This window comes from Nerophis ophidion, linkage group LG15, assembly GCF_033978795.1.
Source record: "Nerophis ophidion isolate RoL-2023_Sa linkage group LG15, RoL_Noph_v1.0, whole genome shotgun sequence".
NCBI classification, from domain to species: Eukaryota; Metazoa; Chordata; class Actinopteri; order Syngnathiformes; family Syngnathidae; genus Nerophis; species Nerophis ophidion.
The window spans coordinates 25,745,713-25,772,947 of record NC_084625.1 but is presented as its reverse complement, the minus strand read 5'-3'; the positions used below and the strand labels follow the sequence as shown (position 1 = coordinate 25,772,947).

The 27,235-nt window shown below is 40.4% G+C and overlaps 1 protein-coding gene across 1 annotated transcript in view; it reads left to right on the top strand.

Annotated features, from left to right (window-relative positions):
* The window catches only part of ofcc1 (orofacial cleft 1 candidate 1), a 136,809-nt gene extending 117,655 nt beyond the window's left edge, over window positions 1-19,154 (top strand). Inside the window, exons 6-8 of the mRNA XM_061922501.1 lie at window positions 402-608; window positions 17,805-17,928; window positions 18,080-19,154. Of these exons, the coding sequence (XP_061778485.1) occupies window positions 402-608; window positions 17,805-17,928; window positions 18,080-18,150 (402 nt within the window). The 3' untranslated portion in view covers window positions 18,151-19,154. The remainder of the gene's footprint in view (window positions 1-401; window positions 609-17,804; window positions 17,929-18,079) is intronic.
* The last annotated feature ends 8,081 nt before the right edge of the window (window positions 19,155-27,235 follow it).

Genomic DNA, 27,235 nt, shown 5'->3' with positions numbered 1-27,235 from the left:
AACTCTTTATCTTCTTCTTCCCTTTATGCGATTTCAAATTACCGGTATTGAAATCAGCCTCCTCCATTTTGAAAATGATGACAGGGGAAGTGTCACAAGTTTGAGCAGGCGGTAATACTAAGCATGCGCTAATTATTTTGCGAAGCGAGTTTGACCCGGCAGTAATTCAAGGCAGGCGCATACTATATGCCCTGCGGCAATTCAAGGAAATACGGTATTTATAATTTTTGAAACACATTGTGAAATTATACAATATATTGATATGACTTAGTTAGTTGTATCACATTGGTGGTAATTGATGTTATTTTGGTAGTTATGCAAGTGCAAATTAAAATGACATGACTTTGTTGTTTTGGGGTATTCATCATAATAATACTAATACATTTTTTTTTTTTTTTTAGGTGTCAGTGTACGACTACGTCTGGACGGCACAGGACCCGCTAGCGGGTTGCGCCACCCTTATAGATGACCCACATAGGGAGGAAGGGTCTTCGCCCCTGCCAGAGGGCGAGACCAGCACCCACGTGGCCGTTTACACGCTCTACGTGAGCGGGCTCAAGCAGAGACACCGACATTTCCTGCGACAACCAGACGGGGCCATCATTGAGGTATGGCTGCTACCGTAGGCCACAGCATTAGGTACACCTGTAGCGAGATGAATAGACAGCGGAGAAATGGGTGGAATGCAGACTCCTAACCACTCCCATCAGTCCTCCACCCTCTCTCTGTGGGAGGCTGGAGGCTCGTAGTGCAATCCACAGGCAACAGTGCAGCTATATGGTGTGTGAGGGTGAGCAGCCACACAACGAGAAGAACGAAAATCAAAGGGTTTTCCTTGGGCGAAAACAAATGTCAAATTGTGTTTCCTTCACAAACACGAGATTTTGCCCTCAGAAACAAATCATAACTTCATTCAACATACTAATATAGTGAAGTCACTGCTTAGCAAATAGTGTCCAGTTCAGCCTCGTATCAACGCTGCATTCATACAACAATGTCAGCGGTTGGGGAATTTTAATTAATTTTTAACTCCTTCCACTTTTTGGTGTTAGCACAGGGGTGTCAAACTCATTTTCGATCGGGGGCCACATGGAGAAAAATGTACTCCCAAGTGGGCTGGACTGGTAATCTCACAGCATCCATTCATTCATCCATTTCCTACTGCTTGTCCCTTTCGGGGTCACGGGGGGTGCTGGAGCCTGTCTCAGCTGCGGTAGGGCGGAAGGTGGGGTGCACCCTGGACAAGTCGCCACCTCATCACAGGGCCAACACAGATAGACAGAAAACATTCACACTCTCAATCACACACTAGGGCCAATTTAATGTTGCCAATCAACCTATCCCGGCATGATAACTTAAAAATAAAGACAACTTCAGATTGTTTTCTTTGTTTAAAAATAGAAAATGCACATTCTGAAAATGTACAAATCATTATGTTGTTTTTTTTTTTTTTTTTTACACTTACATATTGCGGTTAATAGTATTCTATCTTTATTTGTCATTATTTATACTTTCTGAAGGAATTATGTGTTAATGTTCATCAGTCAACTCATTGGTGTTTATTTTCAATCAATCAAGATAAAAAAATTGGTAAGACTTTCAAACGGGAAACATATTTACTTTTAATGATTTGCTTATTAACATGTAAGTTGTTAACATATTGGCTCTTAATTAGTCATTATTAAGTACTTAGTAACGTCATATTCTGCACGGCCTTATTATACACCCTGTAACATCTGTGTCGCATAGCAATGCCGGATATGTTCTTCCAGGGATGCGTCGGCAAGAACACAGCAAAGGTAAGAAATAAAGTAATTATTTAACTAATAAAAGGGGTTAGGGAACAAAAATACTGGTGCTAAGCAGAAAGGCAAACAAATGGCGCTAGCATGAAAGCTAGAAATACAAACAGACAAACTAAACTTGGCACGAAGGCACAAAAAGGGAAAACAAACCATCAGGAATAAAATAAAGGCGTAGCGTGTAAACTAGCGAGAATATAAACACAGATCTGTCGTCACTTGTTGCACGAAGGCAAATTAGGAACCCAGGATGAACAACGAAAAGGGGCGAGCTTAAATTAGGGAAGTGATTACAAGAAACGTGTGCGTGGATAGCAAGGGGCAGGTGAACTAATGAGCTACCATGGTGACAAACAGGAAATAAGGACGTCAAACAACAGAGTGATACCAAAAAGTAACAATAAACAATAGTATGTAAAGATCCGAACAGCGGATCGTAACACACCCAGTAAGCTATTAACTAAGAGTCTTCCCTTAATAACCTCGGAATTATTGCTTATTAGTAACCCTAACCTTAACCCTATTATGTTCCCCTAGTGTCTAAATAACTCTAAATTAAGTCTTTCTTACTTTAATAAGCAACTAATTGATGGTAAATATGTTCCCCATACTAAATTCTTACCAAATAATACCAAAATCTAATTCCTGTATATCCATCCATCTTCCATCCATCTTCTTCCGCTTATCCGAGGTCGAGTCGTGGGGACAACAGCCTAAGCAGGGAAAGCCAGACTTCCCTCTCCCCAGCCACTTCGTCTAGCTCTTCCCGGGGGATCCCGAGGCGTTCCCAGGCCAGCCGGGAGACATAGTCTTCCTAACGTGTCCTAGGTCTTCCCCGTGGCCTCCTACCAGTTGGGCGTGCCCTAAACACCTCCCTCGGGAGGCGTTCGGGTGGCATCCTGACCAGATGCCCGAACGACCTCATCTGGCTCCTTTCGATGTGGAGGAGCAGCGGCTTTACTTTGAGTTCCTCCCGGATGGCAGAGCTTCTCACTCTATCTCTAAAGGAAAGCCCCGCCACCTGGCGGAGGAAACTAGTTTTGGCCGCTTGTACCCGTGATCTTATCCTTTCGGTCATGACCCAAAGCTCATGACCCTAGGTGAGGATGGGGACGTAGATCGACCGGTAAATTGAGAGCTTTGCCTTCCGGCTCAGCTCCTTCTTCACCACAACGGACCGGTACAACGTCCGCATTACTGAAGACGCCGCACCGATCCGCCTGTGGATCTCACGATCCACTCTTCCCCCACTTGTGAACAAGACTCCTAGGTACTTGAACTCCTCCACTTGGGGCAGGGTCTCCTCCCCAACCCGGAGATGGCATTCTACCCTTTTCAGGGCGAGAACCTGTAAAAATTCCTGTATATTATTTATGTAATTTGCTCATTTTCCTTGACTGATGCACTAACATGCTGTGCTTAATTTTTTTTGTACCTATGTAGCATCATCTACAAAAGTACAAACAATTGTTATTGCAACATCTAGTGGACACATTTAGAACAGCAGTTTCTTTAATTCAAACAGTTGGCTCATTTTTATACTTAGCAAACTCGTCGTACGTTTGACACCCCTGGTGTAAGGCTTCATGTCTGCGTCCCTCCATCATTCCTAGCATCCCCCCGCCCCCCGGAGAGCCACCTGCAGCATCCAGACTAAATTAATATCAGGAAGTTTGACTGTCAGATAACATGAGGAGCTTTGTGACGCTATAGGCGCCAACAATTAGCTGTCCTAATAGTCTTCTGTCATTATTGACGGATGGAGAGCGTAAACTTGCAAACATGCTTCTCTCCCCAGCCTGCAGAGCTGATCACACATCTGGGAGGAATATACACAAACACATGATTCAAACGTATATGCACCGACATGATAAAAGCTACGTTAAGTGAGGGGATGCATGTGTCCCTTGGGTGCTACTGTCTGTTCTTTGCATCTTCACCACCAGAGACGCTGATGGCATGTCATTTTCAGAAAGAGGGGGGGCGGGGGGATAACACCAACAAGAATAAGCGCCTATTTGCATATTCCTAAACTAATCCTCCCCTGTCTATATAGAGACTGCGTTTTATGTTGATATGAGCATCCAGGAATCACCAAAGGGCATCCCCTGCACTTGAAGCTGATTTTTATTGCCGGTTTATACAATGGTGGCGTTAAGATACACACACTGTGTGCAAATTGTCCTCCAGATGCACAGTGATAGCTCCTTGGAGATAAACGGCAATAAAAAAACATGAATAGATAGAAGATGAAATGATAGAAAACAAAATAGCTTGATTGGTGGATGCACTGTATGGATCAGAGTCTTTTTAGCATTTCCTTTCCAAGAACCAAACGTGTTGAGACATCAACATATTCTCCGGAGAATCAGTGTCCACTGCAGTGGACATTTGTTTTTGGTCGATTTCTTTTGTCAGAGGTAAACAACTTAGGAGAAATGAATTGCCTTGTGTCTTATTAAACTCAAACAGGACCTGTTCAGTGGCCTTGTGGTTAGAGTGTCCGCCCTGAGATCGGTAAGTCGTAAGTTCAAACCCCGGCCGAGTCATACCAAAGACTATAAAAATGGGACCCATTACCTCCCTGCTTGGCACTCAGCATCAAGGGTTGGTTATCGGGGTTTAAATCACCAAAATGATTCCCAAGCGTGGCCACCGTTGCTGCTCACTGCTCCCCTCACCGCTCAAGGATTGAACCCAGGACCTTCGTATCAATCCTCCTTAAATTGTACACATATGTTTCTCACTCCCAAAAAGTGTGTTTTGATTCCCCCTTACAGTGAGAGTGTGAGAAATTTCAAGTTGATAACAACTGGCACAGGCAACAAAGTGAAGTTAGTTAAATGATCAAATATGTCACTTATTGCATACCTATGTGCGAGAAAATATCCTCGAAAATGAAGGTTTCCCCTCTCTTCAAATCTTCGGTGTGACCTGCCCTTAGAGCTCCACACTGATACAAATATTTACCTTCATTTAAATATGGAATAACGCGAACTGGCTCTCCTGCCAAACTTAGTTAACAAGGCTAATCATGCTCCTTAAAAAGGCTTCTTCCATTTACTGAGGAAATATTGACGGATGGCTCATTTCCTTTAAAGTGCTCTGTTGTCACAGGCAGCGTCCTGGACGCCAATGCCCCCGAGGACCAGCTCCTCCCTTAGACTAACATGACCACAGCTCCGGGGGGGGGGGCAGCGGCTTTGCATATTACTCACACATTTTACAGCACAAATTTGTCTAAACGAACACCTTAACAAGTAAAGTCCCCGGAGGAAAGGCCCTGAGCTGTAGACATTGTGAGACACGGTTTGGAAGGAACCCAACAGTCAGGTGTGTCCTGTTTGGAGAGAAATGAAGAGTCGTGCAAAAACCCAAGATGTTTCCAAGCAAGTTACTGTATATTGTTGGACCCAGAAACAAAATATATTTGCTGCAAAATGTGACTTCCACTCAAAGAAAGTTTTGCATTAAATTGTTTTGGGGGCTACTTTTACAAAAAGCTAAGAACCAGGGGGCCGAACTTCTCCTTTCACTGTTAGTCGTACGTTGTATATACCAGTAGACATTTGATTTGCTGTCTTTTTATTTTTGTCAGAGTTACAGGAGTGACCTGCTGTTTTTGCAGACTTTCTGCAAAAAAATAAAATAAAATAATAATAATAATAAAAATAAAAATAAATATATATATATATATATCTTGATTGGATTATCCAGAGAATAGTGCTCAATACCGTGGTATAGCGCAATGTGTAGGTGTGGGAAAAATCACAAGACTACTTCATTTCTACAAAACTGTTTCATGAGGGGTTCCCTCAAACATCAGGAGATTGAGGGAAATCTGCTGATGATTGAGGGAACCCCTCATGAAACAGTTCTTTAGAGATGAAGTAGTCTTGTGATTTTTCCCACACCACATATATATATACATAGAATATATACATAGAATTCTATGACAGTAAGGCAAAGAAACGCAAGTTTATTTATAGATCACAATTTGCACTCAAGGCAATTGTTCAGTTCAGTTCATCCATCCATCCATCCATTTCCTACCGCTTATTCCCTTTTGGGGTTGGGGGGTGGGAGGCGCTGGCGCCTATCTCAGCAGTTTCAATTTATTTCGAACATGCATACAATACATACAATACAATACAATGTAATGGATCACACATTTCCAGTTGTTTCATTACAACACTAGAACAAGTCCACAGTTTCCAAAAATAATTGTAAATGTGGACTCGTCACACCACAGAACACTTGAAAGTGCTTTACAGTAAATTACAGGAAGGCACAAATATAAAATATGAAATCATCATAAAAATAATCATGATCCAAATTAAAATCAGAACAATAACATCATCACAAAACAATCAAAATTAGTGTAGATACAATTTTTTTCATATTTTTTTTTCATTTGCACAATAAAATAATAATGGATTAACATTGCCAACAGTTGGGCCTGTCTCACATCTTCCGGAAAACCATTCCAGATTTTAGTCGCATAAAACTGAATGGCAGTCTCATAATGTTTGGTGAGTACTCTAGTGTTTTTAAGGATGTGCTCCAGAAATGTGAGTCTTACAAGTTAAATAGCCCAAATAATCAAAATGAGAGGACCTAAGATGGAACCTACAGGAATACCACTAGGACAAGCAGAGAAGTTCAAACTAGATATGTCCGATAATGGCTTTTTTGCCGATATCCGATATTCCTGTATTGTCGAACTCTTAATTACCGATACAGATATCAACCGATACCGATACATACATTATTATGCCTAATTTTGTCGCTGGATGCATTAAACAATGTAACAAGCTTTTCCAAAATAAATCAACTCAAGTCATGGAAAAAAATACCAATATGGCACTGCCATATTTAGGGTCCGCCCTGCAATGGCAAAGGACATCCATGTCCTTTGCCATGCAAGGACCCTATTGAATCTGTAACGTTTCTTATTATTATTCTTTCTTTCTTTCTTTCTTCCGCACCGTCGCGCCCCAACATCACCCTCTTAACATATTTCAAAACTCACCAAATTTGACACACACGTCGGTCTTTCATGCCTTCCCAACATATTAGGCAGCCAAATCATAAAAATCAAAATTGCGCAATAGCGCCCCCTAGGAAGAAAAAAAAAACAGACTGCTTGTAACTTCCGTTAGGAATGTCGTAGAGACATGAAACAAAAACCTCTGTGTAGGTCTGACTGAGATCTACATTTCCAATAAAAAATGTCTATACCCAAAATCAACAGAAATTTTGCAAAAACTCATTCAAAGCAAAATTTTAGCAAAAAATGCTATTTTTGCCTCTTTGAGCTGCAATTTGACCCCCTTAAAATGCTTCAAAACTCACCAAACTTGGCACACACATCAGGACTGGCAGAAATTGCAATCTAAAAAAAAAAAAAAAAAAAAAAACTCAAAATTGCGCTCTAGCGCAATTTTTTAATAAAACACAGAAAAAACTGCTTCCAGGAAGAAAACACAGACAAAACTGCTCGTAACTTCCGGTAGGAATGCCGGAAAGACATGAAACAAAAACTTCTAGGTAGGTCTGACTTAGACCTACATTTCGATAATCGACATCCTTCGGCAAAACTCAACAGGAAGTTAAAAATTGCCCCTTCAAAATAAAAGTTTTGTGAAAACCCGTCACCTTTTTCAAATCGACACTCCTCCCAGTGCGTTTGTCGTTTCGGCTTCAAACTCGCACAGGAGAGAGATTGAACCCTTCTGATTAAAAGTATAGATCAAAGTTTTGATAAGTTTTCAGGTTTTGATTTTACGCGCCTTCAAAAAACCCTGCGCAACTTTTCCTAAAAAATTACGTTTTTGCCTCTTTGAGCTGTAATTTGACCCACTTAAAATGCCTGTAAGTGCTAGTTAAAGCTCTGTTATGCAGACCGAAAGCCATTTATCAACAACATCCAGAATCGCCGATCTGTAATTTCACCCCCTTAACATGCTTCAAAACTCACCAAATTTTACACACATATCAGGACTGGCAAAAACTGCAATCTAATAAAAAACCAAACCCCAAAAATCTAAATTACGCTTAGCGCCCCCTAGGAAAAAACCCAGACAAAACTGCATGTAACTTCTGTTAGAAATGTCGTAGAGACATGAAATAAAAACCTCTATGTTGGTTTGACTAAGATCGGGACCCGGGACACGGCGGCGGCGGCCAACGGCGGACCCGACCAACGCTGCTTGCAGCTTTAATTATTATTGAAGTCACAAAGTGCTTTTTTTTTAATATGCCTCAAAACAGCAGCTTGGAATTTGGGACATGCGCTTCCTGAGAGAGCATGAGGAGGTTGAGGCGGGCGGGGTTAAGGTGGGCGGGGTTAAGTTGGGGGGTAGCGGGGTGTGATGCCTAAGCATCATGTCAGCCACACAAAATCATCCTTTAAGGTAACTCTCCTTGGATAATTGTTTACGCGCCGTGTATTTCTTGAATCTCCGGCTGTTAGTTTCGTATGGACTCATTGATCATGAATTACCATGAACTGATTAACGTGGACCCCGACTTAAACAAGTTGAAAAACTTATTCGGGTGTTACCATTTAGTGGTCAATTGTAAGGAATATGAACTGAACTGTGCAATCTACTAATAAAAGTTCTGATTAATCAATCAATCGATTGTTTACAAACCGAGTTCGGAGGGGAAGGGACGCCAGAAAGATCGTGCCCCACAAAGGAAGTGACGTTGGAAAGAACAAGCCACAGCCAGCTTTATAACAACCTGTTTCCCCTTGGAGGTAAACACTAAAAAGATGGTGGCTAGTCATCCAGACATGCCCGTGTTTCTCCTTCCTCTACATGTACAGACGCTTGTGGAAATCACACGTGAATTCCTTCAGTGATAGCGTTTGCAGATATTTGGGATACAACACTTCTCAGACGGCAAGAAAACTTTCAAATGTCCACGTCAGCTGTAATTCTACTTACAACAAACGTCCATTTGTCGAAGGAGAGACAACGAGAATGCAGGCTCCAGTAGATGTGATTAAAAAAGTGTTATTGTCCGCCATGTATGTCGCAGATTCAACATCAAAAGTCTATAAAGTCACCATAAAGGAATGGACAATGATGGTGAAGACAAAAGAGTGAGGAGTGTCCTCACCAGATATTTAGATCCCTAGATTGATTGTTGTCAAATGTTCTGTATCACATTGTTTACTTACACTTGTCCATTAAATATCTGATTAATTTATGATAGCTCAGGTGGATATTTTTCAGATAAGTTGAATTTAATTCAAGAACTTGCATACAAAGCAACACTGGAGGTGACTATGATGTGCGCATTTTCCGCGCATGCGTACTAGGACGGAGGAGGGGGGGGGGTGTCTCAAATAACCATTGTATGTGTGTGGACAAGGATAAGGTTAGGTGGAATTTACCCTGGATAACCTTAGCCATGAATTGATTTACGTGGACCCTGACTTAAGCAAGTTGAAAAACTTATTCGGGTGTTGCCATTTAGGGGTCAATTGTATGGAATATGTACCGTACTGTACAATCTACGAATAAAAGTTTCAATCAATCAATCAAAGTTTAGTGTAGTGTAGAAGGGGTCTTAAAGCGGTGCTTTGAGGAACGCCTCAGTTAGGTTAATCACAAGTTTGGACACGGGGTTGACATGTCAATGCAAGGATCTGCCAATGTGTTTGGAGTGGTCCAAGTTCCTCTATACCCGTGGTTCTCAACTTTTTTTCAGTGATGTACCCCCTGTGAACATTTTTTTTAATTGAAGTACCCCCTAATCAGAGCAAACCATTTTTGGTTGAAAAAAAGAAATAAAGAAGTAAAATACAGCACTTTGTCATCAGTTTCTGATTTATTAAATTGTATAACAGTGCAAAATATTGCTCATTTGTAGTGGTCTTTCTTGAACTATTTGAAAAAAAGATATAAAAATAACTAAAACTTGTTGAAAAATAAACAAGTGAATCATTTCTAAATAAAGATTTCCACACATATAAGTAATAACTTAAAGTGGCCTCTTTGGGGATTGTAATAGAGATCCATCTGGATCAATGAACTTCATTCTAAACATTTCTCCGCAAAAAATTAATCTTTAACATCAATATTTATGGAACATGTCCACAAAAAATCTAGCTGTCAACACTGAATATTGCATTGTTGCATTTATTTTCACAGTTTATTAACTTACATTCATATTTTGTTGAAGTATTATTCAATAAATACTTTTTATAGAAAATTTTTGAATTGTTGCTATTTTTAGAATATTTAAAAAAAATCTCACGTACCCCTTGGCATACCTTCAAGTACCCCCATTTGAGAACCACTGATCTGTACAACAGGATCAGTCCAGGGTTTGTTTAGGAATTTGCTGCAAAACTGTTTGTCTCACAAGTTTTGATCCCGTCATTCCCGGGCCGGATGTGGCCCCCGGGCGGCCGTTTGAATAGCCTTGATCGATATAACAGTGTGCATATGGCCCAAGGATTTTGTTTCACGTTTAGAGCGGAGGCACAACAATACAATTGTTCTCTGTGCTCCAATAAAAAAAGAAGGTAAAGTGAGGTGTAGCTTTGCAAGCACTCATTACCTATAAACAGATGTTCCCCAGCTGCCAGCTCCCAGACAACAACATTTAGGGCCAAAATGACGCAGGGAATTGGGTCTGTACAACGCAGGACCTTCAATGAAGGCCTCATAACCGCTCGGTCTGCAGAAACAAGATGGCTGATGAAGAAATTAATGCAGGCAAAGTCATTATCTCCCCTCCTAAAACCACAGTGAGTTTATGTCCCCCCGTGTCGTCTTTTTACCTCGCGGGCTTGCGCTTAAGTGTCGACGGACAACTGTGCTCTCGTCTTTTCGCTCCATATGGGAGGCGGCGGCATATGCAAAAAACTGGCTCGGCTTCTGTAAAACTTCCATTAAAGATGCACAACTAAGGCTCCGCCAGCTTGACTATTACCACTCCCCGCAAATTATTTATGGCTCCCCCCCTTTCCCCGAAAAAAAAGAGCTGATGAGGAGTATCTCCAGCGACGTGGATAAATAAAAACACGGGGGTAAAAAAAAAACACTTTTCACTTGAAATTTCTGCTGTGTTGTCTCTCTTTTCTGGGGGAATCACTTTGAGAGAGAGAGTGTGTGTCGTTTATCCACATGCTGCGGTTTTGTTCTGATGTTCGATGCTTTTTGAATTTGAATGCACTCTGTCTTCAAAAGTATAGAGACAAAGTATCTGGATGACCACACTTGGAGCTTACAAGTAAAAAAAATATGGCCAACAATTGGAAACTGCAATTTTGACCTGAACTTTAACACAAGTTACTTATTGTTAAAGTTGAAGTTAAAGGCCTACTGAAATGACATATTCTTATTTAAACGGGGATAGCAGGTCCATTCTATGTGTCATACTTGATCATTTTGCGATATTGCCATATTTTTGCTGAAAGGATTTAGTAGAGAACATCCACGATGAAGTACTCAACTTTTGGTCGCTAATAAAAAAGCCTTGCCTGTACCGGAAGTAGCAGACGATGTGCGCGTGACGTCACGGGTTGTGGAGCTCCTCACATCTGAACATTGTTTATAATCATGGCCACCAGCAGCGAGAGCGATTCGGACCGAGAAAGCGACGATTTCCCCATTAATTTAAGCGAGGATGAACGATTCGTGGATGAGGATAGTGAGAGTGAAGGACTAGAAAAAAAAGATGGCAGTGGGAGCGATTCAGATGTTATTAGACACATTTACTAGGATAATTCTGGAAAATCCCTTATCTGCTTTTTGTGTTACTAGTGTTTTAGTGACATTAAATGGTACCTGAAAGTCAGAGGGGTGTGGTGACAACCAATGTCTCTGAGGGAAGCCACGTTTCTCGACGAGGCGAAGCGAAGGCAGCCGTTGGGGCCGGGCTGAGCTTTTTTCCCCCTCCTCCACGGTGGAAGCATCCCACGTTCAGGGGCGGCCGGTCGGAGGACGCAAGAGAGTCCGCAGCTGCCTCTTTGACAGGTGCACGAGGAACGACGCAAGCTATCCGCTCATGTCTACGGTAAGAGCCGACTTATTACCACAATTTTCTCACCGAAACCTGCCGTTTGACATGTGGCAGGGAACCATGTCCGCGTGACCGCTCTGTTCCATAGAAAAGCTTTCCCGTCATCTTTCGGGAATGTAAACAAGGAAACACCGGCTGTGTTTGTGTTGCTAAAGGCGGCCGCAATACACCGCTTCCTACCTACATCTTTCTTCTTTGACGTCTCCATTATTAATTGAACAAATTGCAAAAGATTCAGCAACAAAGATGTCCATAATACTGTGGAATAATGCGATTAAAGCAGACGACTTATAGCTTTGATCGGTGCTGGAACAACATGTCCGCCACAATCCGTGATGTCATGTGCACGTGTCATCATACCGCAACGTTTTCAACAGGATACTTGCACAAAATTTAAAATTGCAATTTAGTCAACTAAAAAGGCCTTATTGGCATGTGTGACATTGTTAATATTTCATCATTGATATATAAACTATCAGACTGCGTGGTCGGTAGTACTGGGTTTAGGCCTTTAAAGTACCACTGATAGTCACACACACACACACACACACACACACACACACACACACACACACACACACACACTAAGTACGGTGAAAGTATCCTCTGCATTTGACCCATCACCCTTGATCACCCCCTGGGAGGTGAGGGGAACAGTGAGCAGCAGCAGTGGCCGCGCCCGGGAATCACTTTGGTGATTTTACCCCCAATTCCAACCCTTGATGCTGAGTGCCAAGCAGGGAGGGAATGGGTCCCATTTTTATAGTCTTTGGAATGATTCGGCCGGGGTTTGAACTCACGACCTACCGATCTCAGGGCGGAGACTCTAACCAAAAGCTATATACAAACCCCGTTTCCATTTGAGTTGGGAAATTGTGTTAGATGTAAATATAAACAGAATACAATGATTTTTAAATCATTTTCAACCCATATTCAATTGAATATGTTACAAAAACAACATATTTGATGTTCAAACTGATAAACATTTTTTTTTGCAAATAATCATTAACTTTAGAATTTGATGCGTGACATGTGACATAGAAGTTGGGAAAGGTGACAATGAATACTGATTAAATTGAGGAATGCTCATTAAACACTTATTTAGAACATCCCACAGGTGTGCAGGCTAATTGGGAACAGGTGGGTGCCATGATTGGGTATAAAAACAGCTTCCCAAAAAATGCTCAGTCTTTCACAAGAATGGGTGGGACGAGGTACACCCCTTTTTCCATAACTGCGTGAGCAAATAGTAGAACACGTTAAGAACATCTTTTCACAAAGTGCAATTACAAGAAATTTAGGGATTTTAACGTTTCCGCTCCATAATATCATCAAAAGGTTCAGATAATCTGGAGAAATCACTCCATGCAAGCGGCATGGCTGAAAACCAACATCGAATGACCGTGACCTTCGATCCCTCAGACGGCACTGTATCAAAAACCGACATCAATCTCTAAAGGATATCACCACATGGGCTCAGGAACACTTCAGAAAACCACTGTCACTAAACACAGTTGGTCACTACATCTGTAAGTGCAAGTCAAAACTCTACTATGCAAAGCGAAAGCCATTTATCAACAACATCCACAAAAGCCGCCGGCTTCTCTGGGCCTGAGATCATCTAAGATGGGCTGATGCAAAGTGGAAAAGTGTTCTGTGGTCTGACGAGTCCACATTTCAAATTGTTTTTGGAAATATTCGACACCATGTCGTCCGGACCAAAGGGGAAGCGAACCATCCAGACTGTTATCGACGCAAAGTTCAAAAGCCAGTATTTGTGATGGTATGGGGGTGAATTAGTGCCCAAGGCATGGGTAACTTACACATATGTGAAGGCCCCATTAATGCTGCAAGGTCCATACAGGTTTTGGAACAACATATGCTGTCATCTAAGCGCCGTCTTACATTCATATTTTGTTGAAGTATTATTCAATAAATATATTTATAAAGGATTTTTAATGGTTGCTATTTTTAGAATATTTAAAAAAAATCTCACGTACCCCTTGGCATACCTTCAAGTACCCCCAGGGGTACGCGTACCCCCATTTGAGAACCACTGCTGTAGACAAAGTTATTGCGACAAAAAAATGTCTTCCCCAAAGAAATTGTAGAAGTAGGACAAATTCATTACGGACCCTTTTGTTTTGGCTTGCCACGACTCAGTCGACATTTGGTGTCTTCACTGGACCCATATTGACCTCATTTGACATGCAGGAGTATATGAAGGAGGTTAACCTTTTTTGAAAACACCTCTCAGCAATATTAATTGACAAAACCGCATCAATTCTCCCTCCCGCCACTCTTTTTTGTAATTACTCAGCCAGCGCCGTTTTGATTGCCGCTTTGGAGCTGGAGGAGCCACGCTTCATTTGCCGTGAGGTCAAAGTCAGCCCTCAGAAATGTGGATCTGATTTGGAAAGGAAGAGTGTATGTAAGTGTGTGTGTGTGTGTGTGTGTGTGTGTGTGTGTGTGTGTGTGTGTGTGTGTGTGTGTGGCTACAAGACAAAGAAGAACGTCCTTGGCTATGTGCTGTATGTTGCATGAGGAGATTAATGCCTCCCTAGCAGCCATATCTGCTTAGCAGGAGGACTTCTCCAAAGTACTCCGCATGTCATTATCTGGCAAGTTGGTGCAAGTTTTAGATAAAGAAACACTCGGCGGAACATTTTTCAAGTTGGCTGCTCTATCTCCTCAAAATGTGCAACTTTTTTGAAAAAACACTTACCAATATTTTTTGCATGGACGTGTACGAAAAGGGGTTGGTATTTACCTACGCCTAGGAGGTTCGACCAAACATTATGGAGAGATGGACCAAGGACGGACCCGCTGGTTTTTATTGGGATGCATTAAAACGGATTGGACATGAATGGTAAATGACAAAATTCAGTCAGTTGCAGACACTAGATAGCTAAGATGGTGTTCAAATGTATTTTTTGGCGAAAAAATCAATAAAAATACATTTTTGTGTGGATCCATTTACAAACCCCGTTTCCATATGAGTTGGGAAATTGTGTTAGATGTAAATATAAACGAAATACAATGATTTGCAGACCATTTTCAACCCACAATCAGTCTAATATACTACAATGACAACTTTGCATAGTAGTGACAGTGGTTTTCTGAAGTGTTCCTGAGCCCATGTGGTTATATCCTTTAGAAATTGATGTCAGTTTTTGATACAGTGCCGTCTGAGGGATCAAAGGTCCCGGTCTTTCAATGTTGGTTTCCTGCCATGCTGCGTACCTGGAGTGATTTCTCCAGATTCTCTGAAACTTGTGATGATATTATGGACCGTAGATGTTGAAATCCCTAAATTTCTAGCAATTGCACTTTGAGAAACGTTGTTGTTAAACTGCTTGACTATTTGCTCACGCAGTTGTGGACAAAGAGCTGTACCTCGCCCCATCCTTTCTTGTGAAAGACTGAGCATTTTTTGGGAAGCTGTTTTTATACCCAATCATGGCACCCACCTGTTCCCAATTAGCCTGCACAGCTGTGGGATGTTCCAAATAAATGTTTGATGGGCATTCCTCAACTTTATCAGTATTCATTGTCACCTTTCCCAACTTCTTTGTCACGTGTTGCTGGCATAAAATTTTAAAATGAATGGTTATTTGCAAAAAAAAAATGCTTATCAGTTTCAACATCAAATATGTTGTCTTTGTAGCATATTCAACTGAATATGGGTTGAAAAGGATTTGCAAATCATTGTATTACGTTTGTATTTACATCTAACACAATTTCCCAAATCATATGGAAACAGGGTTTGCAAGATGCACAGCAATATTTTTTTTAAATGTCACTTTATTGTAGAATAACAAATACGTATAAGGTATAACAGTATTTAAACATAGTGGTATATAGGTGGGCAGCACGGTGGGAGAAGGATTAGTGCGTCTGCCTCACAATACGAAGGTCCTGAGTAGTCCTGAGTTCAATCCCGGGCTCGGGATCTTTCTGTGTGGAGTTTGCATGTCCTCCCCGTGACTGCGTGGGTTCCCTCCGGGTACTCCGGCTTCTTCCCACCTCCAAAGATATGCACCTGGGGATAGGGTGATTGGCAACACTAAATGGTCTCTAGTGTGTGAATGTTGTCTGTCTATCTGTTTTGGCCCTATGATCAGGTGGCGACTTGTACAGGGTGTACCCCGCCTTCTGCCCGATTGTAGCTGAGATAGGCTCCAGCGCCCCCCACGACCACGAAGGGAATAAGCGGTAGGAAATGGATGGATGGATGGTATGTAGGTGGTGGTGGTGCCAATCCAAGTCCGGGTTGTTGGCCTGTTCTGCACAATACTGAGACCCGCAAGGGAGGTCATTGTTAGGTGTTCGTTGGTTCCTTGTTAATGGGTTAGGTTAGCAAAAACTACCTAACCAGTTTCATTGAAGGCTGGATAACTACATTTGTTTTTTATTCATCTTCGCAATGTTACTTACAACAGTGTTTTTCAACCACTGTGCCGTGGCACACTATTGTGCCGTAAGATACAGTCTGGTGTGCCGTGGGAGATTATGTAATTTCACTTTATTGGGTTAAAAAAAAAATGTTCACACTAGTAATTGTAATCCTCAAATAATGTGCCGTTGTTGAGTGTCGGTGCTGTCTAGAGCTCGGCAGACTCACCATGTTATTCTCTTCCATATCAGTAGGTGGCAGCAGGTATCTAATTGCTTTGCAGATGTCGGGAACACGTCGTTAATGATCAAAATATGCAGACGACAGCGGGAGGCAGCATGCAGGTAAAAAAGGTATCTAATTCTTAAAAGCAAAAATAATAAAAAGCGAGTGCCGCTAAAAAAAGGCATTGACGCTTAGGCATGGCTATGCAAAACAAAACTAAAACTGAGCTGCCTGCAAATTAAACAAAACACAAAATGCTGGACGAAAGCAAAGACTTACAGCGTGTCGAGCAGACGGCGTCCACAAAGTACATGACATGACAATCAACAATGTCCCCACAAAGAAGGATAGCGTCCGCACAACTTATATAGTCTTGATTGCGAAAACAAAGCAGGTGCGGAGAATAGCGCTCGAGGAAGACACAATACCGCAACAGGAAAATACCAACAAAACAGGAAAAAAACTACAACAAAGGAGCGCAAGACAAGAACTAAAACACTACTGTGGAGGTCTTGCTCCTCAGGGTTCCTTGGATCACCAAAGACGGACATGACAGTCTCGGTCATATTTGCAAACAATGATTTATTTTTCAATAAATGTTCCTTTATGCTTTTCAGCAAATGTCTGTCGTGTCTGTCAAACTCGCCAGTGAGCACACAAACGTTTTTTCTTCAGTCTCTGTTCTCACTCTCGTGCTCGGTTGCCAACTCTCCACCCTAAACGACCATCAACAACTCCCCCTTCTCCTTCCTGACTGCTGCCCTTAACAGAGCCACAGATGATCAGACAAACACTCTCAGATGTGTCATCTACGCACCTGTCGCTAATCTCAAAGCCTGTCCTGGCACATACCACTTTGCTGCAGGTCCGCAGGCCACGCCCCTCACAACTACACACAGGAAAACACCAAACAACTCAAAATGGGTCGCAGTGTGATGTGACAGGTCATGACCTATAGTGATGCGTGGTTTCTTATGGGTTAAATTCATATCCAACAATTGCAAGAACGACTCCTTATCGTCAATACCAGCTACCAAGTTAATTTTTTTTAAAGATTTCTGCTAAAAAAGGTTGAAAACACTGACTTAGAAAGTTCATGCAAGGTCCTACAGTACACAAAGTAGGCCAAACTACAGTTGTGAGCGCCATTTCCCTTCTGGGACAAGACGTAAACACTAAAGTACATGACATTACTACACATGTGCCTGCAGGAGAACAATGGTATTTGTATTTTCCCATGCCTGATACAAAAGACTGCAGGCTTTCAAAGGAGCTGCTCAGTTCATGCATCATATTATATCTGATAGACTCTCAATGATTCTGTGCTTTCCCGCAAGGTGATTGGCAACCTGGACGGGTCGGAAAATACAACCAGGACCGTGTCCACCTCGGCTCCGAGGACGCATCGGGACCGACCCGGCGTCCCCCGGCAGCTAAGAAAGCGAAAGAAGCTCTTCGGACGTGAGTTCTGTTAACGTAAATTTCAATTCCCACGGGATAATTCTGCACGACAAGACACCATTGACTCTTCTCAAACATGTGTCCCTCCTATGTGCGCAAACATTTGTTTAACTAAACTTCACAGTTTTAATGGGTTTCTCCGTCCCCTCAGGGTGCGCTCGCGTCGAGCCGGTGGGAGGAAGCAGGTGTGACTCCGGTTTAGCACAAGACCTCAACCAATGAGAATCCAGCACTGGGAGGTATGACTCCAAACTGAGAACAACTGTCACTTTGTCCTGTATGCACATGATACTTTTCAATATCAGCAACAAGGATGTAACAGTAACAGCTAAAATAGCAATACTGCCTTGCTATTAAGCGGGGTAATATCCTGACCGGCTTGATTTCTATTGAATACGTGTCGGCTATGGTCCGTGCTTAGCGTAATAAAGTAGCACACAAATCAGACCTTAATGGCCGCCTACTTACGCATATTGCTTCATTAAAGGTTGTGAGCTTATTAGCATGTGTCCTCAATGCCGGGCAAGGCTTTAAAGATTTAATAGATAGCTAATACTGAGCTTAACAACATGTCATTTCTATTAATGATGAGTCTTCTTTATGGGCGGACATTACACATTGTAACGCCTCTGCTGTTCTCAAGCACGAGGTGGAGTGTTTGCTATGATATGCGGTGATGCTTTTGATGACCTTATTTAGGAAACCACATTAAAACTAGCAGTATTGTACTCCAATAATCTGAAGATTATTTATATGTGGTATTTTTAGGTGCAAATAATAATGGCTATTAGGGGGTGGGAAAAAATCAATTCAGAAACGATTCTCATTTAAAAAAAAAAGATTTTATTTTAGTTTATTTATTTATGTATTTATTTTTTAATTAATCAATCCAACAAAACAATACACATCAATACCATATCAATGCAATCCTATTCCAAAACAGAACCTGACCCAGCAACACTCAGAACTGCAATAAACGGAGCAATTGAAAGGAGACACAAACACGACACAGAACAAACCAAAAGTAGAGAAACAAAAATGAATATTGTCAATAACAGTATCAATATAAGTTATAATTTCAGCATAGCAGGGATTAAAAATCCCTCTTTGACATTATCATTAGACATTTATAAAAACTAAAAAAAAGAACAATAGTGTCACAGTGGCTTGCACTTGCATCGCATCTCATAATCTTGACAACACACTGTGTCCAATATTTTCACAAAGATAAAATAAGTCATATTTTTGGTTCATTTAATAGTTAAAACAAATGTACATTATTGCAATCAGTTGATAAAACATTGTCCTTTACAACTATAAAAGTTGTTTACAAAAATCTACTACTCTGCTAGCATGTCAGCAGACTGGGGTAGATCCTGCTGAAATCCTATCTATTGAATGAATACAGAATCCTTTTAAATCGGGAAAATAATCGTTTTTTAATCGAATCGTCGGACACCCAAAGATTCATAGCCCTAATGGCTATGTACACTATATTGCCAAAAGTAGGTGGCGACTTGTCCAGGGTGTATGCCGCCTTCCGCCCTTATGCAGCTGAGATAGGCTCCAGCACCCTCCGTGACTCTGAACAGGACAAGCGGTAGAAAATGGATGGATGGACTGATTTGGCCACCTGCCTTTACTCACATATGAACTTGAAGTGCCATCCCATTCCTAACCCATAGGGTTCAACTCTTCTGGGAAGGCTGTCCACAAGGTTGCGGAGTGTGTTTATAGGAATTTTCCACCATTCTTCCAAAAGCGCATTGGTGAGGTCACACACTGATGTTGGTGGAGAAGGCCTGGTCCTCAGTCTCCATTGTAATTCATCCCAAAGTTGTTCTATCGGGTTCAGGTCAAGACTCTGTGCAGGCCAGTCAAGTTCATCCATACCAGACTCTGTCATCCATTTCCTTATGGACCTTGCTTTGTGCACTGGTGCAAAGTCATGTTGGATGAGGTGCTGAGGTAGCATCAGCATTCTTCAAAAGATAGATAGATAGATAGATAGATAGATAGTACTTTATTGATTCCTTCAGGAGAGTTCCTTCAGGAAAATTAAAATTCCAGCAGCAGTGTACAGAGTTGAGATCAATTTAAATAAACGTAAAAAGTAAATAATGGGGGTTTAAATGGAAACAAAATAGAGAAATATTACAAGAAGAATAAAAAAAATAAAAATAAAAAATAAAACATTAGACTGCTGTAATAGAGAAGATGTGTAGCTTGTTTTTTGTTTGTTTGCAGAAGGTTCTTAATAACAGCAGAGCGCTCCTTTAACTCCTGACTAAAATCAAATGTCTACTTTTGAAGAAGCTGGTTTTCTGGAACATACAAAATAAGACCAATAGTGAAGGAAAAAGTCCGGCCCCTGCAGTCCTTAGCTTTCTGGAAATGTGGTCCCTAAAACAATTTAGTTGAATATCTCTGCAGAATTTTAAATGTTGCTTAAAACAACGCCTCTAAAGCAGGGGTGTCAAACGTATGAGGCCCGCAAAATGAGTTTGCTGGTCATAAAAATGTATGGAACTGCCTTTCTAAATGTGTCCACTGGGTGTCACAATAGCAATTCCACTGTAACCCACATCACACTGTTTAAATATGTCATGTCACATGACTCTGGATCGGCTCAGGTGCAAGCAATCAGCTGCTCCTGTTGTGGCTGGCGGCAAAATAATGCTGTAGCGACGCACAATACCTTCTTTAACTGTAAATTATCCACTCAACGGATAAAATAACAAAACGGTAAGATGCAAAGACTTAAGTCAACATGACCATCATCTTTGTCAATACAATTAAAAGCAGCACTCTCGATTTGTTGACGGCCCGATGTGCACCCTGAACTCCATTGGAAAAATGTATGTTTCTTCTTTTGTTGTTTGTTCTATTTTATTTTATGCATAAATCTACCATGTTCACATTAGTTACAGCCGTAGTTATGTTACCTTTAATTTGGTTATTATAGTGTCATTTTGAGAATTGTTTTGATGATATTATAATTGTAATATTTGAATGATGATAAATTCACGTGTTGTGGCAGTTGTGGATGTCACCAATATAGGGGTTTGAGGAAACATCGTCTTTATTTTAACGGCTTTGTAAATTCCACTGTGTCAGGCTTGCCCCTGACAGTTTGTTTGTGTATTAGTTTTTCCTGTGTGTGTGTAGTATTTCATGTCTTTAGTTCCTGTCAGCACTCTTATTTTGTCTGTTTCCTGTCTTTCTCCCTGAGTGTTGTGTCCTCTTAACTGCGGCTGATTGGCACCTGGCCACACCTGGCGTCAATTAGCCCGCTCCTATTTAGACCTGTCTTCCCATCCAGTCAGTGCTGCATTATTGCCGATGTCACTTCTGTATTGTCGCTCTTGTCGTGTCGTTTCGTGTCGTGTCATTGCAGCGTAGTGGTAAGCTATATTTCGGTATCTGTTTGTAACTTACTGTCTTTTGTTCCCTGCTTCTGTTTTGTTTTCATTCTATAAGTAACAACTTTTGTTTTCCTGCTTGCTACCCACAAGCTTCCACACTAGATCTTTTAGTTTCTGCTAGCTTCCATGCTAAGCTCCTTTTGTTTTCCAGCTCCCATGCTAGCTCTTTTAGTTTTGTTATCTGCCTCGTGCGCGCTTTTTGTTGTACCCCTTTTGTTCTTGTTCTAGTATTTTAATTAAAACTTGTTTACGTGCAAAATACCTGCTTCCTTGGGGTTCGTCACAAACTAACTCTGGCACACTGAAAAAAAAGTCTTAGTTCATTGTGTTCTTATGGGGACGGCATGGCCCAGTTGTGAGAGCAGCTCTGCCAGCAACCTGAGGGTTCCTGGTTCAATCCCCACCTCCTACCATTCCAGTCATGTCCAATGTGTCCTTGAGCAAGACACGTCACCCTTGCTCCTAATGGGTCCTGGTTAGCGCCTTGCATGGCAGCTCCCGCCAACAGTGTGTAAATGTGTGATTTTGGAAATATTGTCAAAGCACTTTGAGTTTCTTAAAAAGGTATAAAAGCACTATACAAGTATAACCCATTCACCATTTTACCATTTACAATGTTCTTCATGGTGTCTTTGAAACTGCGGCAAATTTTTCCTTAGAATCTTCAACTAGCTTAAAATGTTTTGCCAATATGATTATTTGTCTTGTGTACATTTTCAGATTGTGCTTGTTGTAGTTTTGGCCAAAGTAAGACACATAAAACAATTTTGAATGTGTCTTTATTTTAAAATGATTATGCCATGGTTTTACCAGTCCAGCCCATGTGGGAATAGATTTCCTCCCTGCGGCCCCTGAGCTAAAATGAGTTAGACACCCCTGCTCTAAAGTTAATACAAATAAATTACAGCAGAGTTGCGTCACCACCTTTAACACTGCCATTTATTCATTCATGCACGTGTCCTTTATATTTAGCAATGTCCAGGAAGTGCTAGGTTGAATAACACTGTTACGTGTCCATCTGCCTTTTGACACAAGCCAGAGCCAAAAGAGCGTAATGCTGGCCAATTAGAGATCACTCCATTAAGAGTGACAGTGCTACACCCCACAATTCAATCAGGGGCCTAAAGAACATGAAGCAGAGACCTTGTGGAGATGACAGGATGCTCTTGTCTTCTTTCTTTCTCCTCGTGGACTTTACCTCCAAGCTACAGTATTTTTTAGTAGTTATTTTTACAAATGGCCAGATTTGCAAATATTTTGTATCTTTTTAATTAAGGAAATGCATTGCAGGCAGGCTAAGATAACAACCAAAACACTGATCAAAAATCCTTTATGAGAAGTGCTCTGCTGTTTTTCAGATTTTCACAGCAAAAAATGTTAGTCGCTCCCAAGTTTTAAATCAACCTTGGATGTCAAAACCCTCTTTTTTAACTCCATCCTTACCTTTTCAGTCCTGTTGTGTACGTTTACACGCATGACAGCTAGTCCAATTTCTAAAATACTGTATACACTAACACAAGGGGTGCAAAATGCACGGCCCGCGAACATGTTTTTTCCGGCCCCCCCGGGATGAGTTTGCTAAGTATAAAAATTAAGAGAAATTTTTGAATGAAAAAAAGCTGTTCCCTTGCCACACTAGTGATTTAGGGCTATATAAGTAAACATTGATTGATTGATTGATTAAATGTGTCTTTATAGATGGTGCTACATACTGTATGTAAAAAAAAACCAACAACACATGTTACTGCACTAGTCGAGGAAAATGAGCAAACTACATAAATGACATCCTGTAATTTGATGTTAATATTATTTTTTTTTATCTTGATAGATTGAAAATTAACACCAATGAGTTGACTGATAAACATTATCACAAAATGTATCCAAAAAGGATAACTAACGACAAATAAACATAGAATACTATTCCCTGCAACATGTAAGTGTAAAAAATAAAACCCCACAACGTTATGATTTGTACGTTTTTTTCAGAATTTCCATCCATCCATTTCTACCGCTTATTCCCTTTGGGGTTGTGGGGGGCGCTGGTGCCCATCTCAGCTACAATTGGGCGGAAGGCGGAGTACACCCTGGACAAGTCGCTACTTCGTCGCAGGGCCTTTTTTTCATAGTAAAATACTGAGAAGTGAAGTGAATTATATTTATATAGCGCTTTTCTCTAGTGACTCAAAGCACTTTACATAGTGACACCCAATATCTTAATTACATTTAAACCAGTGTGGGTGGCACTGGGAGCAGGGAGTAAAGTGTCTTGCCCAAGGACACAACAGCAGTGACTAGCATGGCGGAAGCGGGAATCGAACCTGCAACCCTCAGGTTGCTGACACGGCCACTCTACCAACCGAGCTATACCGCCCCCTATTCTGTATTCAAAATGTGTATATCAGAGCAATAGCCTGTAATTTCACATTAAAATACTGTAATGTTATTTAATATGAAAATGTGAAGGGAATTATATTTATATAGCGTTTTTTTCTCTAGTGACTCAAAGCGCTTTACATAGTGAAACCCAATATCTAATTTTTACATTTAAACCAGTGTGGGTGGCACTTGGGAGCAGGTGGGTAAAGTGTCTTGCCCAAGGACACAATGGCAGTGACTAGAATGGCGGAAGCGGGATTTGAACCTGCAACCCTCAAGTTGCTGGGACGGCCGCTCTATCAATCGAGCTATACCACCCCCCCCCTAAAATGTTACTATATTTATTAAACAGTAATTTGCTTTGAATTTTCAAGGAAAACTTTACAGCTTATACTACCCCAAAAAATCGACACTATAGATATTCATAAGGCCCAGCCTTAGTAGAAGCGGATGGTTCAAACAGATAACAAAACTTTTCCACAGTTTTTTCATATTCTTGTGCTTATATGTTGATGCTCCGTTCAGGCGTCATATCGTGTTAAAAATGCCTTCTTGGAGAACAACCTGTTACTTATTAAACATTTGTAATTTTTATTTTTATTGTATCCAAATAAAAAGAATATTGACTTATTTCAGCTTCTGGAGCTCAGCTTGTGTAAACAGTCCTCCTCCCTCCGGCTTTTCTTCTTCTCCTGTGAATATAATGTTGTGAAGCGTGGGGCCGCCATCCTCCACGGAGAATGCCGCATGCTTGGATGATGGAGTGGTCAAAGCATATACGAGCATGAAGGATCTGGTTTCCAATCAAATAAATTAGGCGTGTTGATACCATTCTTAAAGTCCACATGGTCGAGAAAAGGTGTTTTAAAAATGCAATAATTGAGTAGTGTGTGTGTGTAAAACAGAGTGGTGCAAACAGGAAAGCTGCAGGTATTGAACAGGTTCAAATATTTGATTGTTGGGCTTTTCACCACAATCTAAATTTTAAAATGATCCCTGGGAGGAAAAAAAAAAACATAAGAGAAGCGCCGCTAGGTCCCAGCGCCACACATTTGCTGATTTATGTAAAAAGCAAAATGAAGTGTTTTGCAGAGCTTTCATGCGAGGAAGCACAACTTTTTGAAGTAAAAGCTTCCAGCCAAGCCAACCTGGGGAGGAATATTTTTGAAAAATAGCACTTTGCCAAACTCTATGTATGAAGCCCTCAGCATGACGCGTTCGGTTTGGATTCAAACGTGCGTCGGCAGTTCTTCGGGCAAATTGTTTTGAATTAGACTTACTCAACTTAATAAAAAGGATTGACATTGCATACACCTTGGATGCTTTGTGTTTGCTTTTGTCGTTTCCAGCCTTTCCTGGGTTGGTTCTAAAACACAAATAACTCTGTGTTTCATGCCGCCGAAGAGAAACAGCTTGAGTCGCTATTGTTAATTTTTTTGTAATTATTGTAAATAATTTCTTACTGCTCGACGTGTCTTAGAATAATTGATTTTGAATATCCGATATTACATATCGGGTATAAAAGTATCAAATGATTGCCTTTCATCTAAAATCTCCGATACAAGCAGTTGCAAAGCTGGGCAGCCAGTTATATCGACCTGTCTTCAAATAATGGCACAAAATCTGTATATTTTCTTCTATTTTCGTAAAGTTATTTGCAGAAGATAAACATGGTAGGCTATAGTGCCTATCTCAGCTTCTATCTGATATATATGTATATATATATATATATATATATATATATATATATATATATGTATATATATATATATATATATATATATATATATATATATATATATATATATATATATATATATATATATATATACATATATATATATATATATATACATATATATATATATATATATATATATATATACATACACATATATATGTATATGTATTTGTATGTATATATATATATATATATATATATGTATATATATATATATACAAATGTATATATATATATATATATATACACATATATATACACATATATATATATATGTGTGTGTATATATATATATATATATATATATATATATACGCATATGTATATATAATTGACATTCTTTGGTGATTGTAGGTGTGTAGTCCTTAACTCTGACACCATGTCATGTAAATGAAGATGTGCATGTATATATATATATATATATATATATATATATATATATATATATATATATATATATATATATATATATATACATATATATATGTATATGTATGTGTATATATATATACACATATATATAAAACAATTAAACCTTTTGCATGTTTTTTTTTTGTGTGTGTATTTGAAGGTTTTAGCTTTTTTCTGTTTTTTGGAAAAAGTTGCAAAGGAGATGGGTTTATTTGCAGAGATCCTCAATAGCCATACTTGCCAACCCTCCCGGATTTCCGGGAGTCTCCCGAAATTCAGCTCCTCCCCCGAAAACCTCCCGGAAGAAATTTTCTCCCGAAAATTTCCCGAAATTTAGCCGGAGCTGGAGGCTACGCCCCCTCCAGCTCCATGCAGACATGAGTGGGGACAGCCTGTTTTCACGTCCGCTTTCCTGTTATATAAACAGCTTGCCTGCCCAATCACGTTACAACATCTACGGATTTTAATAAAAAACTGCACACAAAAGGAAACGAAGCAGAAGAACGAGGAAGTTACTGCCATGGCGACGCCGTCTGTAATAGAGTGATTCTATGTTGTCTGTTGCCATCTCCTGGTGAATGTTGGCTGTAGCGCTATGGGGTTGCTTTTTGATTGGCCAACGATTTACGTGGTGTTGCGCAGCTGACGGCAAGTGAATCCCGCCAGTACGCAAATGGCAGAACAAAGGTTACTCAAATAATGAAAGGTGGGTGTTGTTGTTGTTTTTTTTTTTTGTAACCAGCAAGCACAGTACAGTTAGTAGAACAACTGTGTTTTTATTACTGTGTATTTGATAGGTGCCGTCTGAAATTCAACTATTTATTTTATTTATATATATAATACAATAAATATGTATTGCTAGAATTCACTGAAAGTCAAGTATTTCATATATATATATATATATATAAGATATATGATATACTCGAGTTGGTGAATTATACTCCTCCCCTCTAAATCACGCCCCCGCCCAAACCATGCCCCCAACCACGCTTCCACCCTACCCCCAACCACGCCCCCCCACCCCCCACCTCTCGAAATCGGAGGTCACAAGGTTGGCAAGTATGTCAATAGCTGTGCTTTTGCTAGCATACATGCTACAATAACAAACAAAACGATTTTTCGAAAATTTAACCAATTAGATCAGCTATAAAAAGCCTTCATGTAAGACAGTCCTACTTATGGCAATGTTTTAGGATACATTCCATGATGGAATAGCAACAAACAACACATGTTTACGTTTAGACAAAATTACTAATGTTATCCAAGAAGAGACTGAGGGCAACATTTCAGTATTTTAGTTATTCTAATGTTTTTTCTGGCTACATTAAACTTTTTAATAACATATTGAATGCTA